We start from the raw sequence: 25,777 nt of genomic DNA, 5'->3' as shown, positions 1-25,777 counted from the left end.
GCAGATCAGAAAAGTGCAGCTCAGGGAAAACAGAATTAATGATATGTGACAGGGGCGGATCCAGATTAATTTTAGTGGGGGGGCACACGGGGGTACAACAGATATTTTTGGGGGGCCACTGAAAAGTTATAAGAAAAAATGAAAGCTGATTCCAATCTCTCACTTTTACAAAGTATTTTTCATGTTTTTATTGGCTCTTTAACCCAATAGGAAAGGTGTATATAACTTTTCATTTTGGACTGTTAGCATTGTAATTATGATGGACATGTTTCCTTGTTTGTGTGAATTACGGCATCATTAGTTGCAACATCTGTCCGTTATGTAAAACGGGTAAGCTCAACAACAGAATCCTCAGAGCAGTTCAGTGACAAATATTGTGCAAGAACAGCACTATATGTAACCCTGACAATTTCCACTTTTTAGAATGTTTACCGACAATTATCACACCTAAAGTAAGAAAAAATATTCTGTATTTTTAGCAACCAGTTCTCAGCTGTATACCATGAACATCATAGGGTTCTGTATGCTAATCAGTCTAAATCAAAATGAGTACTACCCAGTACCTCACAGTGAACAATAACAATCTGTACCCTTGATCTGTAGTAAAAGAATCTTAAATGTTCTGTGCAGTAATGTACGTTTTAAAATGAAATACAATAAGCAGCACTCTATAAATGTAACAGTAAACCTGAGAACAATAATAAACAGCAACAATACTGTCACAAATGAGGTGGCGAACCCAAGCAGAGACCACACAGCTGAGGCAGAGGTTGGTGTGAAGGACTTTATTAAGGGAAGGGGTGAGGGAGTGCGAGGGAGGTCAGGAGGGGTTCTTGGAGGGTGAGGTGAGGTGGAGATCAGGGAAGGGGTGACGGAGCTGGGGACGAGTGAGCAGAGGGGGGGTCCGGTCGGGCAGGTCCGGAGGTCCGGTTAGGGGAATCCGGAGATCTGGCCAGGAAGGCCCGGTCAGGGAGGTCCGGTCAAGGGGGGTACGGAGGTCCGGCCAGGGAGGTCCAGACAGGGGGGTTCCGGAGGTCCAGTCAGGGACGACAGGTCAGGGAGGCCCGGGGGTCCGGTCGGGGGAAGCCAGAGGGGAAGCACAAGCAGGAGGGAGCCGAGGCAGGGAACCAGAGTGGGTCGCGGTTTGGGGAATCCGGGCAGCTGGGTCTTCTAGGTGAGGAAGAAAGAGAAAAACATATTAGTTTTGTCCCTTAAAACACGCAGGAAGAAACAGCTTGGCTAGAGAGCAAACTGACGTGGTAGTCAGGTTTGACAATCTGACAGGGTGTGGAAGGTTCAGCCGGTCTTTATTGCAGGACAGTAATCATCATGATGTCTTCCAGCTGCCCGGGACCCGTGGATGTGGTTGATTACCTGAGTGGAGTCAGCTGAGAAGCCGAACTCCACTCAGGTGCCATGCTGCAGGGGAAGACAGAGGTAGAGGAGCGGATGGGAGACCGGGAGGGACAGAGAAACAGAGAGGCAGAGAAACAGAGAGGAGAAAGGTAGGGATTTTTTGGGATGTCAGGTGGGAAACGGGGTGAGGAGAGGACCCTGACAAATACTCCATATTCTTAAATCATTTAACAGTGCACAGCTCAGCAAACATTATAGTGTTCTGCACAGAAATCAGAACAAGCTCCCAATATAATTTCACAGTGAGCGATGTTATTTACTCTTACAAGGACCGAGTGCTCAACTCTGGTTCTGAAGCATTTTCGTGTTGTGCTCAGTAATCAGTCTTAATCAGAATGACAATGACTTAGAAATTATGGATTCATATGATTATCTTTATATGAAGATGAAAGTGAAGAAATGTGTGAAAACATGCCTGTTAAACTGAAACTTTCTTAGTTTATTATGTTCCTGTTGTGAGCTGCGTTGCTCTGTGAATGCTAACGTCAGGTAGCTGATCTGTATAATTTAATTCACCACTTAGGGCCATTCTAAAACATCTCAACATCTTCTGCATGGATTGGCACAAAATCTGGTAGAAACATCCACATTTGTCAGAGGATGAACTCCACTGATATCAGTGATCCTGTTTTCACCTCCTGCACCACCAGCAGGTTGTAGAGTTGTGGTGGTGAGTGAAATGTCTGATCAACTACTGGACTAAAAATGATCTGCCTTAGCTGTACTTCATGTTTACTGCTAAATAGAAAATGGAAACACACAAAAATGTTAGACTAAAATGGTGAACATGGTATTTTAACAGTGTAGTATTGTCATTAATAGCATTTAGCTCAAAGCACTGGTAAAAGCAGCTTCATAGAGGATGTAGTATGGCTTTAGACTTATAGTCTTGCTGTTACACTCCTGTCTCCACAAATGTAAATTTCTATAAAGATCAACTGTATTCTCAAATATGCGTTGAAGGAAATTTCATTTAGTTTTGAAATAAATGTCATTTTTGTGGCCTGTGATATAGAGTTTTACAGAGTGACAAAGTCCACATTAGTGGGTAGGAAGGATTGTTGGTGGCATGGACCAGCAACCAGGAGCTTGGTTAGGGTTAGAAAAAATGTCATGGTTTGGGTTAAAATCTAATTCTTTCATTTCATGTTGGAAACATCTCTTTCATTTTCTGGGTTACCAGGATGAAAACTCCTGCTCTGTCCAGTACATGACTGGTTAGCCTAAAAGAAGCAACAATGAAACAAAGAATGAAGTAGTAAACATTTCTACTTCTGCTCAGTCCTTTGCCTCTTCCATTGCACTTTCCTCCTTTACTCAAGTCATTTCTATTCCCATTATCAAGACCCGCTTGCAAGGATGAAACAGTTGCTTCTTCATTTACTTCATGTGAAACAGAATACTCTGCAACCTGATTACCAGCAGAACAGCTTGAACACTGCATGGGATCACCTGACTTTGTACAATGGAAAATATTTTCAAGACCAAGACAAATTCCAGTGTCCTTAAGGACTTCTCTGAGCTGTTCCTCATTAGTGGACTTATTTGGATTCTTGGATTTGAAAATGGAAGTGACCACAAAAGCATAATGTTCTCATTCCTTAATTTTATGTAAGTAAGGAAGAATGTTTAGTAAAAAAACAGAGTATCTTATTGTCATGAAAACCTGAAATGAAAGATGTCAGACAGAGATTGAGAAGGTTTCCTCTTCTTTTTCTTTTCCCTTGGTGTGTTCAGACTGCGGGTCCTGCTACAATGAAGATGGTTGGAAGGAAAAGACATTTTAAAGAGAAGAATGAGACTGTGGCCAAACCCCTAACAGAGGCACCATGACCTTAATGGGACATTCAAGTGGATGCCATGTGACTTTATTCAAAACTGAAGAATGAAAATGAGAATTCATAAAGATCTTGTCAATGAAATGCAAATATTTTATCTTGGCACTGCAACAGACTTTCCTTCATTCCAAGTAAATCCATGTTTTAAGCTTCAAATAATGTCCATCCAAATGATCAACAATGGAAAAATCCAAACTACGTGTATGGACAGGAAGCTGAACGTTTTAGTGGTATTGGATTTATCTGTTTAATGTTATTCGCTGACCCTTGTTCTGACAATAGGACAGGTTTGTGTGATACGGAGACAGACAGGCTTCACTCTGAGGCCATTACAGGCTGTTTTAGATGCACTGTGTGGGATGGATCAATGTGTTTATCAGCAAGCAGAGTTTGTGTCATCATACATTATCATCTACATTTTCCCCCAATAATGAGCCATGATTCAGAAAAGCTTTGAAAGGATCCTCCATAGAAGGAATGAGAAACCTTCTGTGTAGCACTGGAAGAAACGTCCAGGTGAAAAGTAGTCAAACGAGTAGAACCAGGGAAAGATTAGATTTCCAACAGTCAAATTTATTCACAGTGACACCAAGACTACTGGTTCCATCCCAGTGTAGAACTTTTCAGATGAGACTCTAAATTCATTCAAAACTTTCTCCACTCTGGTGAAAAACAAACTACAGCTGAAAAATCACACTATCAGGATGTTTAGTGATTCTTTTGAATGAATGGAGGGCTGTCAAACTGGTGATTAGGAAAAGGTTGCACTGTTTAGCTGAGAGAAACCAAAGTGTTGACATGTAAGAGTACAGGGCTTCTGAAATAAATGACAACAGACACATCAGAGTGCATGCAGAGCCAAGCTTTAATCAGCAAAAAGAGAATATCAGATTAGATCATGGGTTGTCTGTCCAGAATGTAGAAAATTACAGGCTGTGGAGAAATTTTACAACATCAAATGAAATGTAAAAACATTTGAAGGAGAAAACAAAGAAATAATTTTTTTTTTTTAAAAAGCTCATTGGAATAACCATAAATAAATTGACTTGGTGACATGATTAGCAATGACTTAGAAATTATGGAATCATATGATTATCTTTATATGAAGATGAAAGTAAAGAAATGTGTGAAAACATGCCTGTTGAACTGAAACTTTCTTAGTTTATTATGTTCCTGTTGTGAGCTGCGTGGCTCTGTGAATGCTAACGTCAGGTAGCTGATCTGTATAATTCAATTCACCACTTAGGGCCGGACTAAAACATCTCAACATCTGCATGGATTGGCACAAAATCTGACAGACTAAAATGGTGAACATGGTATTTTAACAGTGTAGTATTGTCATTAATAGCATTTAGCTCAAAGCACTGGTAAGATCAGCTTCACAGAGGACGCAGTATGGCTTTAGACTTATAGTCTTGCTGTTACACTCCTGTCTCCACATATATACATTTCAATAAAGATCAACTGTATCCTCAAATTTCTGTTGAAAGGAATTTCAATTTGTTTTGAAATTAATGTTGTTTTTGTGGCCTGTAATGTGGAGTTTTAAAGAGTGACAAAGTCCACATTAGTGGGTAGGAAGGGTTGTTGGTGGCATGGACCAGCAACCAGGAGCTTGGTTAGGGTTAGAAAAAATGTCATGTCTTGGGTTGAAATCTAATCCTTTCACTTCATGTTTGCAGCATTTCTTTCAAGACTCCTGCCCCGTCTAATACATCTGAAACAGTTACGTAAACAGTTAAGCAGTCTGTTTCCACCTCCGCTACATCTGCTCGATCCATTGTCTCCTCCATTGTCTCTTCCTCCTGTACTCACATCATTTCTATTCCCATTATCAAGACCCCTTTGCGAGGAAGAAGCAATTGCTTGATTTGCATTATTACCAGGTACATTAGGTATAGTGGGTGGCTGCCTTTGATTGGAATCAGGTTCTTCATCAGGGTATAAAACACAATAGTCTGCAACCTGTTTCTTAGCAGAACAGCTTGAACACTGCATGCGATCACCTGACATTTCACAACGGAAAATGTTTTCAAGACCAAGACGAATTCCAATCTTCTCAAGGGCTTCTCTGCGCTGTTTCTGAGTGGACTGATTTGAAGTCTTGGATTTGAATATGTAAGTGAATACAAAAGCATAATGTTTCCATTTCTTAATTTGATCCAAAAAACGAAGAATGTTTAACTCATCACTTTCATTGGTACACTGATCGTAACATGGTGATCCGAGAACGTAAAAAAGCAACAAATCGTGAGCCTTATCATCATTGTTGTTGATGAAGGTGTCAAAGTTTTGTAGAACACGGTATTCTGCATGAGTATCTTTTCCAGTTTTGTCTTTCTTTTTCAGAGGTGTCGCAGCAACTATTCTGCCTTTGTTAAACACATTACCCCTTTTTATTTCCATCTTTACTTCTTCTCCATTTTCATTGCTAAAGACTTGCTTGGCATCGTACTGCTGGTTCATATTTTTCTTCTCTGGGATGCTTGCTGCCAGACTGAACATTCGGTTTATTTTGTACCTGCCAAAACAAACAAAAAATGAAGTATTGATAATTATCTCACATCCTTTGATTCCAGTACTGTACAGAAATGGACTGACTGTTTATCGTGAGATGTCTTTCAATCCACAGTCATTGCAACATTTATTGTTAGTCAATTAAAGCCAACACTACCAGTGGGGCTGGGAATATAAAACCATTTCCATAATTCTAGTCCCAAAGGAGTCCTAGAGAAATTTCAAATCTCTTGTCCGTTCCCAGTGCTGATCGGTTCCTCATACTAGTTTTAATAATGTACTGCATACAGCCATGGCCATAAGTTTGGACACAAGTACCATGACGCTTGTGAATCTTAGAAAATACCACAAAATTGTCACTTACAATACAGTACACAACTCCTGAGAACTATATTAAGTTTCATATTTTAAAAAAACATCAAAAGAGTTTGGTGTCATTTTGTTATTCTTACCAAATTCGGTTGTGAAAGTACTGCATTTTTTTGTTATTTTCTTCTAATATTATGTTTTGGGAACAAAGTTGTTCCAATTGTTGGAATTTATTGATAATATTATATCCCTTGTTGATTTGTTGACTAATTAAACTGGTGCTGTCAAAAATATTAGTTATGTTCTGTAATAGACATCAAAACAGACATAGGAAGTCATGCTGTGTCCAAACTTATGGCCATGGCTGTACATCTGACTTGAATGATTTTTTTCCTTACCTGTTAAAATGTTATTAAAATTTATAAGCAATGTGAGCCAATGTTACATTACTCTGTTAGAGAATTAAGATGTGATTCTTTTGTACTCCTTGTATGTTCTTATTTATGTAGAGAGAGTGGACTTACTTTCCCCAGATCTCATTAACGAGTTGTGCAAGCTGGTTCTGATCCACAGCAGCAACACAGTTTCCAGCAATCAGCAGTAGGGCTAAAGTCCCAGATATCCAGGAGAATCCAGCCATCTGAACACAATTTCAATTTAGTTCAATTTAGTTTATTATACATGTCTACATGCAGTATACATCTTTCTGATCACTGCAGCACTTCAAGCTGATGGTATCACCTCAATGTAAAACATGTTGCTGTTAGCTCCAGAGCTAAAGTTAGATAACAGTCCTGGTTACCGGCTAATGGTGTAGCCATCCCATATTAGACCGCTTTTCAAGACATTGAAAGCACTTGAGTTTATGAAAGTCCTAAAATGTTGAATATAGTCACTATATTTGCACTTTGAGTTTACAGAGTAATCTGTGAATGTAGCAGACAGATGAAAAATGCAGATAAACAGAAATGAAACAAACACTTTTGTTGTTTATGTTCGCATCTATGCCTATTCATCCATTCAGTCTCAACACTTATTTGAACTGAAAATTTTTCCTTCTTGCATCAAATATTACTATTTGACAAAAATGTGATTAATTGCAATTAATTAATTGCAAAGCCTCTAAATAATTCGATACATTGTTTAATTGCATCTCATCACTAATATTTTTAACTTGCTAACATGTCCATGTTATTTTTTAGATGATAGAAGATGGATTTTGAGGAAAAGCAGGATTATTATCTCCATCCTAAAACTTCTCTGTATCAGTCAGTCTCTAAAACTTGGATTCACACTTTCTGGGGTTTCATGTGTGAAAAACTTAAGGACCAAATCCCATCAACCTGCAGTGTGGGACTTACTGCACCAATATTCCTCTTTAGAATCTGTGTGTGACTTCGATGCACAAAGATGAGTTTTTAGTGGTTCAACCAGTGACTACAAGGGAACTTTAATGGCTAAACTGTGCTGAGTAAAGCAATGACTTGTAAAATTGTAAAGTATGTTAAATTATATCTACACTGCTCAAAAAAATTAAAGGAACACTTTGAAAACACATCATATTTCAATACGGGGAAAAAACAAACTGGATATTAGCATTGATATGGACTGGATAATGTGTTAGGAATGAAAAGTGCCACATTGTTTGATGGGTATGAAAATTATCAACCCCCCAGGAGGGCTAAATTCAAGACACCCCAAAATCAAAGTGAAAAACTGATGTGGCAGGCTGGTCCATCTTGCTGAAATTCCTTGGCAGCAACTCAAAATGGTAGTCAGTAGTTTGTATGGCATCCATGTGCTTGTATGCATGACTGACGATGCCGGGACAAGCTCTGAATGAGACGACGGATGGTGTCCTTAGGTATCTCCAACCAGAACTGGACCAGGGCATCGCTGAGCTCCTGGACAGTCTGAGGAGCAACCTGATGGTGTCAGATGGAACAAAACATAATGTTCCTAAGGTGTTCTATTGGATTCAGGTCAGGTGAGCGTGGGGGCCAGCTAATGGTATCAGTTCCTTCATCCTCCAGGAACTGCATGAGTTCTCTTACCACATAAGACTGGGCTTTGTCGTGCACCAGAAGGAATCCAGGACCACTGCACCAATGTAGGGTCTGACAATGGGTCAAAGGATTTCATCCTGATACCTAATGACAGTCAGAATGTCATTGTCCAGCCTGTAGAGGTCTGTGCGTCCCTCCATGGATATGCGTCCCCACACCATCACTGACCCACCACCAAACCGGTCACACTGAACAATGTTACAGGCAGCATAACGTTCTCCACGTCTTCTCCAGACCCTTTCATGTCTGTCACATGTGCTCAGGGTGAACCTGCTCTCATCTGTGAAAAGTACAGGGGACCAGTGGTGGACTTGCAAATTCCTGTGTTCTATGGCAAATGGCAGCCGAGCTCCACGGTGCCAGTCAGCGAGCACAGCGGGCACTAGAGGACGCTGGGCCCTCAGACCACTCTCATTACATCTCTTTCTGATTGTTTGATCAGAGACATTCACACCAGTGGTCTGCTGGAGGTCATTTTGTAGAGCTATTGCAGTGCTCATCCTGTTCCTCCTTGCACAAAGGAGCAGATAGCTGTCCTGCTGATCGCTGACCTTCGACAGCCCTGTCCAGCTCTCCCAGACTAACTGCTTGTCTCCTGGAATCTCCTCCATGCGCTTGAGAATGTGCTGGGAGACACAGCAAACCTTCTGGCAATGGCACGCATTGATGTTTCATCCTGGAGGAGTTGGACTGTCTGTGGAACCTCTGTAGGGTCCAGGTATCGCCTCATGCTACCAGAAGTGACACTTACCCTAGCCAAATGCAAAACTAGTGAAAAACAGTCAGAAAAAATAAGGAAGGAAAAAAATGTCAGTGGCCTTCACCTGTAAACTCATTCCTGTTTTGGGGGTTGTCTCACTGTTACCCCTCTAGTGCACCCGTTGTTAATTTTATGAACACCAAAACAGCTGAAACTGACTAAAAAGCCCCTCAGTTACTTACTTTGTCACAGCTCCCTTCTCCTCTGCCTTGCCTGTCTCCCATCCACTCCTCTGCCCTGTATCTTCCCCTACAGCTCGGTGCCTGAGTGGAGTCTAGCTTCTCAGCTGACTCCACTCAGGCAATCAACCACCTCCACGGCTCCCGGACAGCTGACGATCATCACACTAACGACTCACCTCAACAATAAGTACCGGCTCAGCCTTCCACTCCCTGCCAGAGTGTTGAACAAGAACCACGCAGTTCAGTTTGCTCTCTAGCCTTTTACAAGATCTGTTTGAGTTTCTGCCTTGTTTTCTGATGTTTTCTCCTGTTCCTCGTCCTCAGTTCAGCTGTCCGGGGTCCCCGCCATCCTCCTTCCCCTCCGACTCTCCCCGACAAATCATCACCGGTTTTCCCTGTTTGGACCCCCGTTCCTGCCTGGCCCCTCATTCCTGCCTGGACCCCTTCTACCCCTGCCTGGACCCCCCCCATTTCTGGCCAAAACCCCAACTACACCAGCCACTCCTGCACCCTGGATTTCCCCTCACCGTGCCATTATTCACCCCTCCAATAAAACTCCTCCTCAGTCCCACCAGCCTTGGAAGTGTGGCTTTCTGTTTGGGTCCGCCTTTTTGAGATCGTGACATACTTGACCAAATCAGTATTCCACATGTTTCACTGATTTGATGCAATACTTAGATTAAAAAGTGTTCCTTTAATTTTTTTGAGCAGTGTATATTTATGAAACAAAAATCATCTGAAACCTTACTCTAAACATTCAGTTCCAATGTGTTTGATGTTTGCCCTGCAAATGGTCAATAAAATCAAGTGTCTTGGTTTTTACATGGACAGGTGAAGCTGAACAAACAGAGAATTGAATAAAACAGGTTCAGGCTCAGAGGAGTGCTTACCTTCACTGCTGCTGCTCACAGGACCTGATAGTCCTAAAACAGCAAACACATGTTTAATGCAGATTATAAATTAAATGCATGTATTCACAGTGCAACACCCAATAGACGTTTTCATACACTGTGAAACAGAGATTTTGTGGAAGAAAGATCTCCCTTATCTCATTCTGGTCTAATGTGGCGTAAACTTTTCAGCTTTAAAACATTTTTTTCTTTATGGGGGTATTATTGTAGCAAAACTATTTGTCAATGCGAATCGAGAGTCGTCTGTCTGTATTTCAATCCATGTGTCCGAAGTGAGATTTGTCAATGTGTAAAAGAATTTGTCTATGTGAACTGACATTTGTCAATGCAAACCGGAATCTTCAAAAGTTGTCTGAAAATTTCTAATTTGTACATGTAATAAGATTTGCCCATGCGTATGCGTAAAAGGCATTCGTAGTTGAAAAATGTATGTATCCCACTACACATCAGCAGAAAATACAGACAACTCACCAGTTACAAGTCATTCGGTTTCACAATTGGCTGTTTTATTTTCACGTGACTTTTACTACACTTCTGCCATGAGTGAGATTCGTATCTGAAAAACGAGGGGGTTTTAGCTCCCTGACCTCAGGCTCACAGGCTCGTCCATGGTGGCTGCCTTCCGCTCTGCTGCCCTGTGCTATGCCTCAGGTGGCTGCCACCCGGGGGATAACCTCGAGCCGATCAAAGGAACCATAACTGATTTAATGAGCCATTCGCAGTTTCACTGTACTGGCCGTGTGTACTTAGACTTGCATGGCTTAATCTTTGAGACAAGCATATGCTACTGGCAGGATCAACCAGGTAGCCCAGGCGGGATGAGTGTGCGGCGCACCCCCGAGCTTAGAGCTTCGTGGAGGCGCCCGGCCGGGACTGGGGCCATGAAGCGTGGCTGTGCTGGGGTGAACGGACAGACGGTGTTTGGCTTGGAGAAATGACCGCGTCGTCCGGAGAGTCGACCACCGCCTGAGCGGAACGCGGCCGCCGCCGCCACCCGTGTGTGGTGGGGGCCGGTGTTCAAGATTAACTGGTGTTCCGATCAACTGGTGATATTCAGTGAGCGAGGCAGCTGTTACAACCATAGATATATACAAACACTAGATGTCTCAAGACGGAGTCGGCGTCGTCGTCACTTGGCGGCCATCTTAGGACAGGGGACTGCTCTGGCGCACTGTACTGTAGTCAATGGTAAGGTGGATGATTTCCTCACTTTAACACTCATAACTCGCTCAATTCTTGATTGATTTACAAACGGTTTAGTTTATTACAAACCTTATTAACGTGGCTATGATTCGGGCTCAATTCCGAAATCGCAGCTTTTCGTTTTGAAAAATGCGGCATAGTTGTGTGTCTTTTCTGCCTGGCTACTCACATTGAAGATGGTGTTACTCACAATCTGATTTTCAATTATTAGGTTTTCCTGAGACCAACGTTTTTTGAGAACCGAATCTTTAGGAATTACATTCTTTGTGGTTGTGGTTGTATTTATTTGCTTGTTAAGAGACTTTGATTGAGACCTTAGACTTATTGTTTGTATACATCTTTGCCTGGATTAGTTAGCCTGCAGCCGAAATGCATTGTGGGTAATGTAGGCACCAGGTTCATGAAAAGAAAAGACAACATCTCTGTTTGTTGTGCATTGATTTTGGTTGAGCTTTGTTTTTATCTGTGCCTTAGAAAGCTGATAGTAATAAAGAAGTGCAATGCTAAATAATAAAATTACATTTACATCCATTTATGCTGAAAAAAGATGATATCTGTGTTCATTATTATATGAATTCAATGGTTTTAATTATTCTTATGTAAGCAGTAAAAGAAGTACATCTCTGACGTTTATAACAAACCAAGCTGTTCTAAAATTGGTTGAAAATTGAGCAATCTACAGTGATTTTAAAATCCATGCTCCATTGACTTTAATGTTATGAGTGATCGAGCAGCCCTGTCCCAAGATGGCCGCCATGTGGCGATGTTGCTCCCCATAGGCTGACAGCGCTCATGAGCCATCTAGTGTTTGTATATATCTATGGTTACAACGGCAATACATAGCATAGGTGACTGTACCGATGCCTGTTCAAAACACACAGACGTCAATAAACTGTTTCGAAATGTTCTTGTTGTCAGCTTTAACGTTGTCGTTATTGCTCTGTTTGGACTCATTGCTGTTCAGTCTACCAATAAAATGCTCGGTTTAATGAGGACTTCCACCTAACGGAGTGGAAATATCGCTTCACTGCGGCAGAGTGTGACGATCTCCATCAGATTAACTGGTGACAGTCTGTGGCCTCAGTCTGACAAAAAAGGCAAGAGAAGTTCTAATACCGTTTTCAAAACTGACTGCGATAAACCAGTTGGACCTGAGTTGTTCTAGTTTTAAACAGATTTTAAGTAAAACAATGACATCATATAAACCATCTGACCACATTCTAACCAGAGGTTTCACATTCCAGCCTTCAGAACGTCGATATGCTTCATCTACACCCCCCCACCCCCGTTATTCAGGATTTATTTATTTTACTGGGGCATTGCAAGTTAATCAACATTGTATTCTATAGAATCAATGCATTGTAAATTAAATGAACTGACTTTACAGAACACAAAATTAAAGTTTTTTTATTTCTAAAGACGTGGAACAATAATAGAGACGATTATATTTATTCTACAAAACCTTAACAAGCCCACCCTTGAACTATATAGCGAGCTGCTTTTTCAAACAAGATCTCACAACTCAAGACGTGAAACAATATAACAAGAATGAATAAAAACAGACCAAATAAGATCATCTTGATCAATTGTTCCATGCTAAGTTCCATCTGCAGATTCCCTCTCAGACTAAAAACTGCCTCTTCACTGAACAGCTTTACACTTATATATACTTATGACTACCAATAGCTGTGAATAAACGTTACCTTTTTTCATTTTTATTCGCTTTATTTGACGGGTAAGTAGAGAGACAGAAGGAAAAGTAGGGAGAAAACCTACAGCAGAAAGCCATGAGCTGGACCATGGACAAGCCTGTGAGGTTGAGGTCAGGGAGCTGAAACTCATACGTTTTTCAGATATGAATCTCACTCACGGCAGAAGTGTAGTAAAAGTCATGTTAAAATAAAACAGCCAATTGTGAAACTGAACAACTTGTAACTGGTGAGTTGTCTGTATTTTCTGCTGATGTGTAGTGGGATATGTAAATTTTTCAACTTCGAATGCCTTTGTACGCATTGACAACTCCTTTTACGCATGGACAACTCTTTGTACACATGGACAAATCTTATTACATGTACAAATTAGAAATTTTCAGACAACTTTTGAAGATTCCGGTTTGCATTGACAAATGTCAGTTCACATAGACAAATTCTTTTACACATTGACAAATCTCACTTCGGACACATGGATTGAAATACAGACAGACGACTCTCGATTCGCATTGACAAATAGTTTTGCTACAATAATACCCCCATATTTCTTGAAGGTATCAGGAGAGATGTGACTTCATTAAAGCTCTTGTCATTGTCTACTTTCAGTAATAATTTGTACTGAAGCTTGCTGCTACCTATCTGTGTGGAGGAGAGTTCAGTACAGCTGGGTGAAGATCTTTTACCTGCTCTGTGGGAGAATCTTCTCTGATGGATGCTGTGCTCAGACGCCTGGTGATGTCGTAGTGAATGCAGTCAGAAACAGGGCATCATTTTATACAGATCACAACCCAGCCCTCAAAGTGGCAACGCTGCCTTATTTGAACAATCTTTCAAAAATGAGGAAGTGGGAAGAAAATGAGAGACATTCTGCAGTTTCATTCAGGAAATTTAAAAAAATGTATCAAACGTTTCTCTGTTGTTGTTTTTTTAACATTTATTTTACACTGTGCCTAAAAGGTTGTTCTCTCCACTGGACAACATGATTGATTGTTTGTCACCAAAATGGCTAACACCTGGTCAATCAGGTTCTGTCTGGTTGTTGGTCTGCTCAAACTGTCAGGTCCGACAAGATAAATTTCTTGCTAGACCAAAATGCATTACACTCACAACCAAATCTTGGAAAAGACATTTCCAAAGCCAAGAGTAAGGGTGGAAAAGCTACTCTTTCAGACTCTGAGATTCGTACACAGGCCATTGCTCTTCAGGAAAAACTGGTCAGCAGAAAGCTCAGGCCTTTGGCAGAAATATCTGCTGGATGCAGAAGTGGTGGCAAAGGAACAACAAAGGAGGATCCTTCAGAGACTTGCCTCGCTCAGGACGTCCATCTGGTCTAACTGCAAGAGACAAGGATCTGATGAGAAAGGACGAGGGTAAAAGACACCAGTCACCAGTGACTCAGTTAGAGGCTGAAAAGTCTTGGAGAAGATGTTTCTAAGAGCTGTGTGCATCAATATTTAACAGAAACATTGGGGCTGAAAGCTTACAAGAGGCAACGTACCCCACAACTCTTGGTGAGTTGTGGGGTACGTTGCCCACTGCAAAATGAGAAGAGGCTGGATTTCACAGACAAGTACATACATCTGGGAAAACTGGATTTTCTCTGATTAATACCCTTTCAGAACTGCAATCAGCAAGAAGAACCTCTGTTTGCATCCACGGAATCTTTCTTCACGGAGTTAGCATGTTCTCTCTGTGCATGCATGAGTTTTCTCCTGGTACTCCGGCTTCCTCCCACAGTCCAAAAACATGCTGAGGTTAATTGGTGTTTCTTGATTGTTTGGAGGTGTGAATGTGAGTGTGATTGTTTGTCTCTATATGTAGCCCTGTGATAGACTGTTACCTGTCCAGGTGTCTCCTGCCTTCACCCGAAGTCAGCTGGAATAGACTCCAGCACCCCATGATCCTAATGAAGATTAAGTGTTGTATAGATGAAGGATGGATAATAATGTTGAAGGTAAAACATTAAATATATTGACTTAAGTCTTTTTTGTTTTATTTACGTTTTACACAATGTCCCAAATTTTTCAGAACGATATACTTCATTAAATCATGTTATACATAGCTCTTTATTTTTTTAATGTTCTTGTATATCACACACATACTTGTGTCCATGTGTCCTTCTAAAGGCCATGTGCAGAGCTGAGTGCTACTGCTTCTCCTGCTGCAGTTTATCTTTAAACACTGTTGCTTTGGACAGAACTTGTCTGTCAGTGATTTATTTGTCTGGAATTTTTCAGTTATACGATAAACCAAATATATAGATGCTGTGCTTTTGATGTGACAAATAAGTTGGAGAACATTTTAAGCCCAAGAATTCTGTTAATTGGTGGCTTTTTTTGTTTTAGCATTGTGTTCTTTGTTGCAGTTTTACAAAATAATTAGGATTCTTCATTTATTGAAATATGTTCAGGTCACAGGCTTTACTGTCCAGTCACATTATTCAGCTTTTTCTAAGTCCTGTGAACCTCATAACTTCTGTTTTCTGTGGAAATGTTTTGTGTTTGAAACAGGAAAACCAATTCTGCCCTTCCATTGTGAGTTGCAGATTAATGATAGATATAGAAATAGAGAAGAAAGGCAAAGTCCCAACCATAGAAGGTTACATCCACTGTGCAGCAAAGCCAGGGCAATGAAACCCTGTCATGTTGTACTGTTAGTGATATTGTAATCAAACATACTAATCCATGAACAGTCTAGGGTTAAAACCTTGTTACTAAAATTAAAACAGCATCAAAATATTGTTTTTTCTTGTTAACAGTAACAGTTCTCTTTGAATATGGTTAATAAGACAAAGGTGTAAGTTGTAAATTAACCTTTTCTCTCCTGGTCTTCTTTGAAAATGATCAATAATCCTTAACTGAAATATAACATTTTATTGTCTATAGCTATATAATCCAGCCCTAGTTGTGTTATATTCCTATTTAGAGTTAATTTCACCGACCAAACGAAAAGCTCATGTAAATAGTGAAATATCCAAATAAAAATATACTGCAGCTCTGTTTGACCTGAAGAGTTCAAACTGTGTAAAAAGCAACACTTCTGTCCCCAAATGACTAAATGACACAACACAGATCGAAGTGATGCTGAGCCAAGCTTTAATCACAGCACAAGAGATCTGAGGTCATTTGTAAAGGTACAAAGAGCAGTGTCTGAAGTACATAAAGAGTCATTAATACTGATATTTTTTATTGATTTCATAAAGTAGGTTTAAAACAAATGAACTGAATCCCAACTTAACTTTAGTAAATGAACCCAGTGTCTGGGGCCACTGTTTCCTCTGTGTAACACTGAAAGGACTGTTGAAGAAACAATGACTAATTTTCTTGACCATGTTTGATCCTCTTCAGAAGGATTCATGCAGCATTTCTAAATGTTTGATTTGACTGGGTCATTATGTGTAATGTGAAATCGCCTGAAAACTAATGAGAGTTCAACATAAATCATTCCATTAGTGGATATGCTGGAGAGATTAACACGTAGTATGAAGATAGAGAAAAGCATTTTAAGCATAAGAAATGTTTTTCTGCTGGCCTCCGTGGGTCGTTTGACTGCTGTGGATGTAATCTCAGGTTCTAACAGATCTACAGGAACATGAATCAATACGTTGACAGAGTCTGGGTTGCTTCAGTTTAATAGATTCACCCAGTTGAAAAAATTCTTCCTTCTCAAAGACTATGATGTAGTGGTGTTTCTGTTATTTCATTCACACCTTTAAATCAATTAAGACAGAAATGTATTTCACAAATTACACTCTGGATTTCTGATTTTTCCAAAATCTCACTATATTAATTATATTTTACATGTAAAATGTGGGACTGCACAGTGGTTTGCTGGTTAGCACTTTCCCCTTGCAGCTAGAAGATCTCTAGAATCTTTCTGCATGGAGTTTTCATGTTCTCCCTGTGCATGCATGAGTTTTCTCTGGGGCCTCCGGCTTCCTCCCACATTCCAAAAACATGCTGAGGTTAATTGGTGATTCTAAATTGTTTGTAGGTGTGAATGTCACTGTGATTGTGTCTATATGACAACTATATGAAACTACACAGCTTATCTTTAGCTACATAATGTAAATACTCTTGCCACCAATGCTGCCCAGCAACCCGACACTTTTGTTCTATGAAAATGTGGGTTTGGTTTGGTCTGCTGACAAATACAAACCATCATTTGGACAGTAAAACACTGCTCATGTTCCTGCAAATCTGTTTGACCTGAATCACAGAAGGCTCTGAGGCAGGATGCCCCCTAGCCCTGACGGCGAGGACCAGGCTGTGGTTCGTCAACATAACATCTGCGTGTAACTTGACCACCTGTGGAGCAGCTGGTACACACTTTCCTACCAGGCGGTCCGTCGCAACGGAAAATGTTTTCAAGACCAATTGCCCCTAAAGCCCCCTGGTGTGTGCCGAGAATCCTAAGAGCTCCCTGCAGGTCCTCCTCAGGTATGGGGTCGTTTGTGCGGGGCTTGAAAACTTTGGAAAACACAAAAGCATAATTATTCCAGCTCAGTATGGGATTGATGAGGTCGAGAATGTTCCTGTCATCTCCATAACTGGCGCATCTTTGAGCACATGGGGACGCAAACACATAAAACAGCAGCAAATCATTTCTGCTGTGATTGGCGAGCAAGGAGTTGAAGCGCTGCAGAGAACGGAACTCTGCATGGTCTGCTGTACCCTCACGAATTTTGCCAGGACAGAGTCTCTGCACATCTGCCCATGTTTGTGCTCTACGACATCGTCTCAGAACATCAGGCCATTGAACACGTTGAGTTGGACACTGATTCAAAACGTCGGGCCATCTCAGAACCGTGGCTGCCACCACCCTGGTCCCGCTGTACACATCACAGTTTTGGATGGCATTCCTGACTTGTTCACCGGTGTCAGGAACTTGACTGATGTCATACATTCTGCTCTCATTGTTGTATGGGATGCTAATAGCCAGACTGAACATGGGAGATTTTCTGTCAAATTAAACAAAAAAACATGTAAACCAGCCATCTTTGATCTGTGAATATAGAGCAGACTTCTTCATTGACTGATATATAGAAAATGAGTCTTGTAGAACCAGACCTATGTCCATAGCATTGAGTCTGCCAGGACAATGGTCTGACTGCACTCATTACCATTACCAAAGACCTGGCCTGGTCTTCTGGTATTTCTTTAAACTAATCACAATTGTTATAGGTGAATCTGAGCTCAGATCTATTTCTTTGCCAGTGGAAAACATGCAAGGACATCCCTTTTAGACACCAAATGCTGTGGACTCTTTGTAGATCTGAACCATTTTTCGACGAAAGCCAAGGAGACTCATAGACTCAACCAAATCTTTATCAAAACTTGCCATTTTTAGCAGGCAGTTTGAGAAAATAGTAACATGTTTACCATCAGGAAGAAATCAAAATGCAGACACTGACATGAGAGTAAAATGAACAGAATCAAGTTATTTACTAACCTTTGTCCTTCATGCATGTAGCTTGGCCTGTACCTGTGGAGAGACACATTCAAAAATTTTAAATGTTAGGGATGCTTTATAATTTGTTACAAAGTGTCAAAGATATTGATCAAGACAAGACAAATGTAATAAAAACCATAAAGATGAAATGTATCTGTCATTTTATTTTTCTTGGCTTTGAAAAGCCATGAATTTTATCCATTTTGATGGAGATAAAAATCTTTAGCTGAAGTTCAGGAGCAAGACCACACCTCATGCTGTCCTTCCCACTTGTTCGTTCTCACTTCTCATGCACAGACCAACGCACGCCATCACTCAGAGGTGATGCCGGTCTGAAAGTTTCAGTAAAACTCTGATGAAGTGGATGATGAAGCAGCTGAAGTGATGAACTCATCATGGCTAGTGCTTCCAAGCCTGTGGGGTTTGGGGTGATGATCTGGGGTTGGTCAGGTTCAGCAATGTTGTGTTCCCAAAGAATGAGGTCAGCTGACTACCTGAATAAATTGAATGACCATGTCTTTACATCAATGGAGATTTTCTTTCCTGATGGCGTGGGCATATTCCGAGACGACGATGCCAGGATTCATGGGGCTCACATTGTGAATGAATGGATCAGAGAGCATGAGACAACATTTTCACACATGGATTGGCCTCCACAGAGTCCATACCTTAGGTCCATTGAGAATCTTTGGGATGTGCTGGAGAAGACTTTGCTCGACTCTGCCATCATCAATACAAGATCTTGGTGAAAAATAAATGCATCTCTGGACAAGAAATAAATGCTGTGACATTGCAGACGCTTATCAAAATGATGCCACTGTGAATGAGTGCCATACTCAAAGATAAAGATAGTCCAACAAAATATTAGTATGCAACTTTTTTTTTCAGGCAGTGTAGATTCACACTAAAGCCCTTACAAATCTCTAGTACACCATAAACAAAGAATACAAAGTTAGGAAGCTTTTGCCTTCTGACAAACTTTCAGTTTGTTAAAGAGACCGGGCAAGTTGCAGCCTAATCCCAGTTCCTCAAATGTCCTTCAACATCCATAGAAAGCAAATCTGTTGGATGGCATCCTTTCATCTACATGATATTGTAAAAAACAAGAGTTTCCAAAAGTAGAATGGGGGGCAGAGCCTCCAGTTATCAGCTCCTCTGTTGTAGAATCAGCTCCCAGATTGGGTTTGGGAGGTGGACCTTCTGCCTTTCTTATAGTTAGAGCTGCTCAGGGTCACCTGAGCTGTCCCTTACTTATGCTAATATAGGATTTAGACTCCCATGATGCATTGGCCTCCTCTACTCTGTTCTCTCTTTCTTCCATACAGTTATATATCCAGTGGCAGATCTTTCGTGGAGGCACGGAAGGGCAGCGGCCCTCCCATCTTTTTGGCCACCATTTAGCAATATCAGAAGCTTGAAGACATCAGTATGTTATTTAAAAATTATCATGGCTCAACAATGACCCAGTCCTACTCTATTTTAACATTGTCTGTGAAGATTTATTCTACAGACTAATTTTGAAACTTTTAAATATTAACAGATATTTCTCTACACAAACAATCTTGACAACTTTCCCTCGCACACAAGCACATGTACATTGAGAGCCTTTACCACCTCCTGGTACAAAGACTACAAAGACACGTGGCTTGAGTATTTTCAATGCCAGGACACTCCACATTATTTTGCGTGCAGGCGTTTCTCACTCCCCTCTGCTCCCGAGACAACATTTTCCTCGGATATCAGATTTTCTAACTGGAAAAAAGTCATGTGCGAGGATGGAGGGTTCCAGATGCATGTCAAAGCAGAACACCATCTGAATGCCAATGGAGGCATGGACAGAGTATAACAGGGGTAATGAAAATAATACATCTTTACTTCAAGAAATGGTTAAACAATACCAAAAAAAGTGAAAGAAAATAGAAAGTATATAAAGACAACTGCTGATGTCCTACTCTGCACATCCACCCAAAACATTGCACAGCGTGGCCACCGAGAGTCAAAAGATTTGGACAACAAAGGGAACTTTTTGGCCATTTTAGAACCGATTCCCAAACACGACCCTTTGGTAAAACAAAAAATGGGGCATGGCAAAATACGCAAGTCACAACATTCAAAATGAGATATTAGAGGTGCTTTCTGAGATGTTTTGGAAAGACACTGTTGAGGAGGTAAAACAAAGTGAGGCATTCAGCATCCTTGTTGATGAGACAAAAGATTAAAAAAACAGGAGCAAATCTCATTAGTGCTCAGGTACTGCTACAGAGCAACAGTACATGAAAGTTTCCTGCATTTTGAACATGCTGATAAGCTTAATGCCGCTGGGCTAACAGAAAAAATGGTGAATAGCCTCCAAAAATCTGGATTGGAATACAAAGAACAGCTGGCGGGTCAAGGCCATGACAGGGCCTCTGTGGTGAGCGGTAGACACAACAGAGTATCTGCAAGGATACAGTCTCAGTAAGCTTTTTCTGTGCACTGTAATGCACATTGTTTTAATTTGGTAACTGTGGACACTGTGAAAGCAGTGCCGGAGGCATCATACAATAAATGTCTGTCTGGATCATATGTACACCAGAAGTGGCAGGACATACAGCGAGCAATGTTTCAGGATCAGCCTTGAGACTTGCCCAGACTCAGTAATGTTAGGTGTGCTTGCAGGTTCCATGCTTGTCGAAACCTCATGGACCGGCTTCCAGCTGTTCTCCATGATACTGATGATGAAAACAGTGGAGACAGATGTGTAGAAGCACGTGGACTAAGTGGGCACATAGACCTAAACTTCACTGGCCTTCTGGTAATTTTTTGTTGGATACTAGGAGACAACAAGTTTCTTTCTGATATGCTGCAATCACCATCACTGGACATAGCCAGAGCTGTCGACCTCATTGACGCTACAGGACACATGTAAGCAATACAGAGATGAAGTGTTTTTTGGGGAGCTGTGGACAGAAGTACCAGACATTGCTCAGAAATGCAACATTAACACAGAGAGCGTTTCCAAAAGGCAAAGATCAGCTCTGCTTTCCATGAATCTGTTGTTACATCCACAGCCGGTCAGAGAAACAGTGATGAAGACAAAGACTCTTTCTGTAAGACTGTTTTTATGCTATCTTAGGCACGGTGAAGGCTGAGCTAGAGAGGCATTTTTCCAAAACAAACTGTGATATCATGAAGGGGATTCAACCCCAAAAGCAGCAGCTGTTTGAAGGAGACTCCTCTGTTTTGTTTGGGAACTATTTACAACACAAACCTGGATGATCTTAAACATGAGCTACATCAAGCCAAATAGATCTTGGATAAAAAGAAGGGAACTGGAATGAAGGATTTAACCAGTTTGCTTGAGTTCACAGTTCTTAAAAACCATTCAATGAAGTCTTTTTTGAACTCTTCAGACTGTGCAAAATTTCAGTCGGCCAGCCTGTCAGCATAACTGCTTGTGAACGCAGCTCGTCAGCACTGAAACTGATAAAAAAATGATTTGCACACCACCATGAACAATGATAAACTGAGTGACCTTGGGGTGCTAAGTGTGGAGTCCAACAGAGCCAAGGCCTTGGATATGGATGAGTTCATCAGGTTGTTTAGTAGCTGACATGGAAATCACAAAATACAGTTGTTTTGAAGTGGTTTTGCCTCTAAAAAAAGAACTTTGAAATTGCACTATGAAAATGTACTGATGCTTATTCTGATTAAGACTGATTACTGAGCACAACACTATAATGCTTCAGGACCAGAGTTGAGCACTCGGTCCTTGTAAGAGTAAATAACATCGCTCACTGTGAAATTATATTGGGAGCAGCTTTTTCAGATTTCTGTGCAGAACACTATTCAGTTCAATTTTATTTATATAGCACCAATTACAGTCAAATTGTCTCAAGATGCTTTATAGAACTCATATGCCATGATGTTTGCTGAGCTGTGCACTGTTAAATGATTTAAGAACATGGAGTATTGTTGCTGTTTATTATTGTTCTCAGGTTTACTACTAAATTTATAGAGTTGTACTTATTGTATTGTATTGTATTTCATTTTAAAACGTACATTACTGCACAGAACATTTAAGATTCTTTTACTACAGATCAAGGGTACAGATTGTTATTGTTCACTGTGAGGTACTGGGTAGTACTCATTTTGATTTAGACTGATTAGCATACAGAACCCTATGATGTTCATGGTATGCAGCTGAGAACTGGTTGCTAAAAATACAGAATATTTTTTATTTTAGGTGTGATAATGGTCAGTAAACATTCTAAGAAGTGGAAATTGTCAGGGTTGTATATAATGCTGTTCTTGCACAATATTTGTCACTGAACTGCTCTGAGGATTCTGTTGTTGAGCTTACCCGTTTTACATAACAGACAGATGTTGCAGCTAATGATGCCGTAATTCACACAAACAAGGAAACATGTCCATCATAATTACAATGTTAACAGTCCAAAAATGAAAAGTTATATACACCTTTCCTATTGGGTTAAAGAGCCAATAAAAACATGAAAATACTTTGTAAAGGTGAGAGATTGGTAGCAGCTTTCATTTTTTCTTATAACTTTTCGGTGACCTCTCAAAAATATCTGTTGTACCCCCGTGTGCCCCCCCACTAAAATTAATCTGGATCCGCCCCTGTATACAGGCTGACCCAAAAGTCTGGAAACAAAGTTTAACTGCAGTGTCTATTTGAGTTGGGGGTGCATGAATTCACTCTTATTTTACCCAATTTTTGTTATAGCATAATAAAATAACTTAAAAGCATAGTATTTGCTGAGTGCAATAAGTCGGAAGAAAATCAATAGAACCATAAGGTCCAGGTATGCTGGAGCATAACTTCAAAATGCAGACCATCAGTGTCAGATTTCAAAACTCTTGATGTAAAGTATCTGACAGTTTTAATAATTTTAAACATCCAAAAGTACTATGAGGCAACATTTACTGGCCAGTTTGAGGAACCTTCATAAGCATGAATGAAGGTACATTCCAGAAGATACCAGTGTAACCAGGTGGTGGAAACGTTCACAACTTTGTATAAGAAACAAACATGAACATGTCGAAATATGTTTGTTTTACACTAATCTGTTACTCTTCTGAATATATCTGTGGTACTGATTTATTGAAATAACATTATATTATTTGGATTATAGACTTTTCATTTGTTTCCAAACTTTTGGGTCACCCTGTACATCACCGTCACATATCATTAACTGTGTTTTCCCTGAGGTCCTCTCCTCTGGATCTGGAGCTACACTTTTCTGATCAGCAGTTTCTGGCCTCACCAATCTCCAAAATGTTCATTGTTCTGTTTGTATTCCTTGTGTCTGTTCCCTCTCTGCTGTCCCGCTACGCAAACCCTAACCCTGGCAAAGTTCTCGCCAGTGCATTTCAGCGTAACATGCCATTACGCTGTCAGTTTGAAAGATTACGCTGTGATTAGGGCCGCTATGCTGCCTTTCAAGTTGTGGTATTGTGTTTTGAGCACATTTGCTTGCATAATATTTCCATATTTATGTGAGAAAACTTCTTTATTGGGGCAGTTGGCGCTGTGAAAGAGAGTTATTTTGACAGATAATGCCATGTGTGTTTGTTTTTATCGACTGGGTGTCTATCTAGGTTAATTTATGTCTCCCCACCTCAGCTGTACTTTCCTGTCGACTGACCCGTTCCCATCTAAAATTAAGAGTCGCTCTCGGGGTTACAATTAGCATGTCTCGGTTGCTTCCGTGATGCCATGTATGGTGACCTAAATCACAAGGATTTGGATTTGGATTTGCATCTGCGTGACGCTCATTGGCTGACATCTGGGCCGGCCGCTCGCGAGATTTAATGAAGGCCTGCCGTTACACTGTAAAAACATCCTGGTGAGAACCCTGCCTGGCAATATTTTTTTCCATGACTGTATATGCTAACTCACAAGTTTAAAAATAGGAGTTTTATCAAGCTGTTTCCTCATGTTCATCTATTTTCTGCCTTCTAAGTTTACTGCAGAAGCAATGTTCTTTTAGAAAATACAGAAAGGGTCAACTCACGTGTTTAAAATTTGATCCACAAATCTTGCAAGTTGGTTCTGGTCCACAGCAGCCGAACTGTTTCCAGCAGACAACAGCAGGGCCAGCATTACAGCCATCCAGCACAGACCAGCCATCTGAACACAGATCTGTTCTATTCATGCTTTTAACAAACATTTGTGAATAGTAAATTACATGCTACTAAACTAGTAATGTAGCTACATTTTTTGCAGTAGCTTGTTGGTAGTTCAGCCAAATTCATATTTGCAATGTAATTCTTTTTTAGATTATATAGCAGGACTATGTTTCAGTTTAGGTTCATCAAGTGTCAGTATATTTCTAAAATCACATAATGGACCTTTTCTCCAAAGTTCTGTAACAGACTGACCATCACAGCTGTTTCATACTGTAATTGGCTTGTCCAGAAATGGGCGAAGTGGAGGAGGAAGTATTCCGATTCTTTACTTATGCCAAACTGTGAAAATCTTCCACTCAAAGTCCTGCACTGAAAATGTCACTTTAGCATTTATTTGAAGAGTGTTTGCTGTCTAATTCCAGGGCTTCACAAAGACTAACTTTACAAAAAGAAATCTAACTGTTGCTTTTGTTGTCATACCTGTAGAGGAATGCTCACCTTTATTTCCCCTGCTACATTAATCAGGCAGTCCTAAAACAGAAAAAAATACAAATTATAACAAACACATTTGTTTATTATTATTATTAGTAGTAGTAGTAGTAGTCATAATAATAATAACAAAAGGAACTTTATTTTTTTCTGCTCTCCTGCCTTTACTCTCCTATTTTACAATGCGCCTTTTAAGATGTTCTCTGAGTCAATGAGCTGAGCAGTAACTTTTGGGTCCACTTTTAAATGTGAGGTCTCATAAAGGTTTTAGAAGCTAAACATGTTTATTTTTATAAGTTTGTTGTTTTCAGTAATTTTATATTAATTCTAGAAGCTACTGTTCATTTTAAATGTAAACTACAATACTGTTCAAATCTTACCCGCTTTGCTGGAGAGAAATGTCTTCCTGATGCTTTCCTTCCTCAGTGTCAGGAGTGAAAGTGCTGCTGAATAAAGTCAGATGAACGTTTACCCACAGCCAAACCCTCACAGTTGTCCCTGGGCTTATTTGAATATGCTTTTCCAAAACAAGGAAGAAAAGAGACATTGTGGTTTCACAGGGGAAGTCAGAACACTGCAGCTAGTTTTCATTTGACTTTGTGCCTTTTTTTTAAATCAAATTAAACCCTCTCAGCATTCCATTTATTGCATTATTTGCAGAATGTTGTTCAGTTTTTAAAGTCTACATTAATCTTGTGCTGTGAATCCTGTTAAATAGTAGAAAACAGACACTTTGCTGGTCGTTGGTGAATTTATTACAGTGCAATGTGGAGATTGTGAGCTACAGTTTGTCC

General features: G+C 40.4%; 1 protein-coding gene and 1 long non-coding RNA gene across 2 annotated transcripts; both read right to left on the bottom strand.

Annotated features, from left to right (window-relative positions):
* Positions 1-3,171: 3,171 nt before the first annotated feature.
* Positions 3,172-13,773, bottom strand: LOC110967728 (uncharacterized). The gene is made up of 4 exons (XM_051945690.1): positions 13,595-13,773; positions 9,979-10,011; positions 6,605-6,720; positions 3,172-5,775 (listed from the first exon to the last, which is right to left on the bottom strand). Exons 3-4 carry the CDS (start codon positions 6,718-6,720, stop codon positions 4,920-4,922), a joined length of 972 nt encoding a protein of 323 aa, XP_051801650.1. The 5' UTR covers positions 9,979-10,011; positions 13,595-13,773; the 3' UTR covers positions 3,172-4,919.
* A 2,214-nt stretch (positions 13,774-15,987) lies between these two features.
* Positions 15,988-25,475, bottom strand: LOC110967732 (uncharacterized). Its single transcript, XR_007940958.1, has 5 exons — positions 25,364-25,475; positions 24,993-25,025; positions 24,380-24,495; positions 18,363-18,395; positions 15,988-17,871 (listed from the first exon to the last, which is right to left on the bottom strand). It is a non-coding gene; the product is annotated as an uncharacterized LOC110967732 (long non-coding RNA).
* Positions 25,476-25,777: the final 302 nt, after the last annotated feature.

This window comes from Acanthochromis polyacanthus, chromosome 3 (assembly GCF_021347895.1).
Source record: "Acanthochromis polyacanthus isolate Apoly-LR-REF ecotype Palm Island chromosome 3, KAUST_Apoly_ChrSc, whole genome shotgun sequence".
Lineage (NCBI taxonomy): Eukaryota > Metazoa > Chordata > Actinopteri > Pomacentridae > Acanthochromis > Acanthochromis polyacanthus.
Note: the sequence above shows the minus strand (reverse complement) of the source record. Positions and strands in the feature narration are given on the sequence as shown.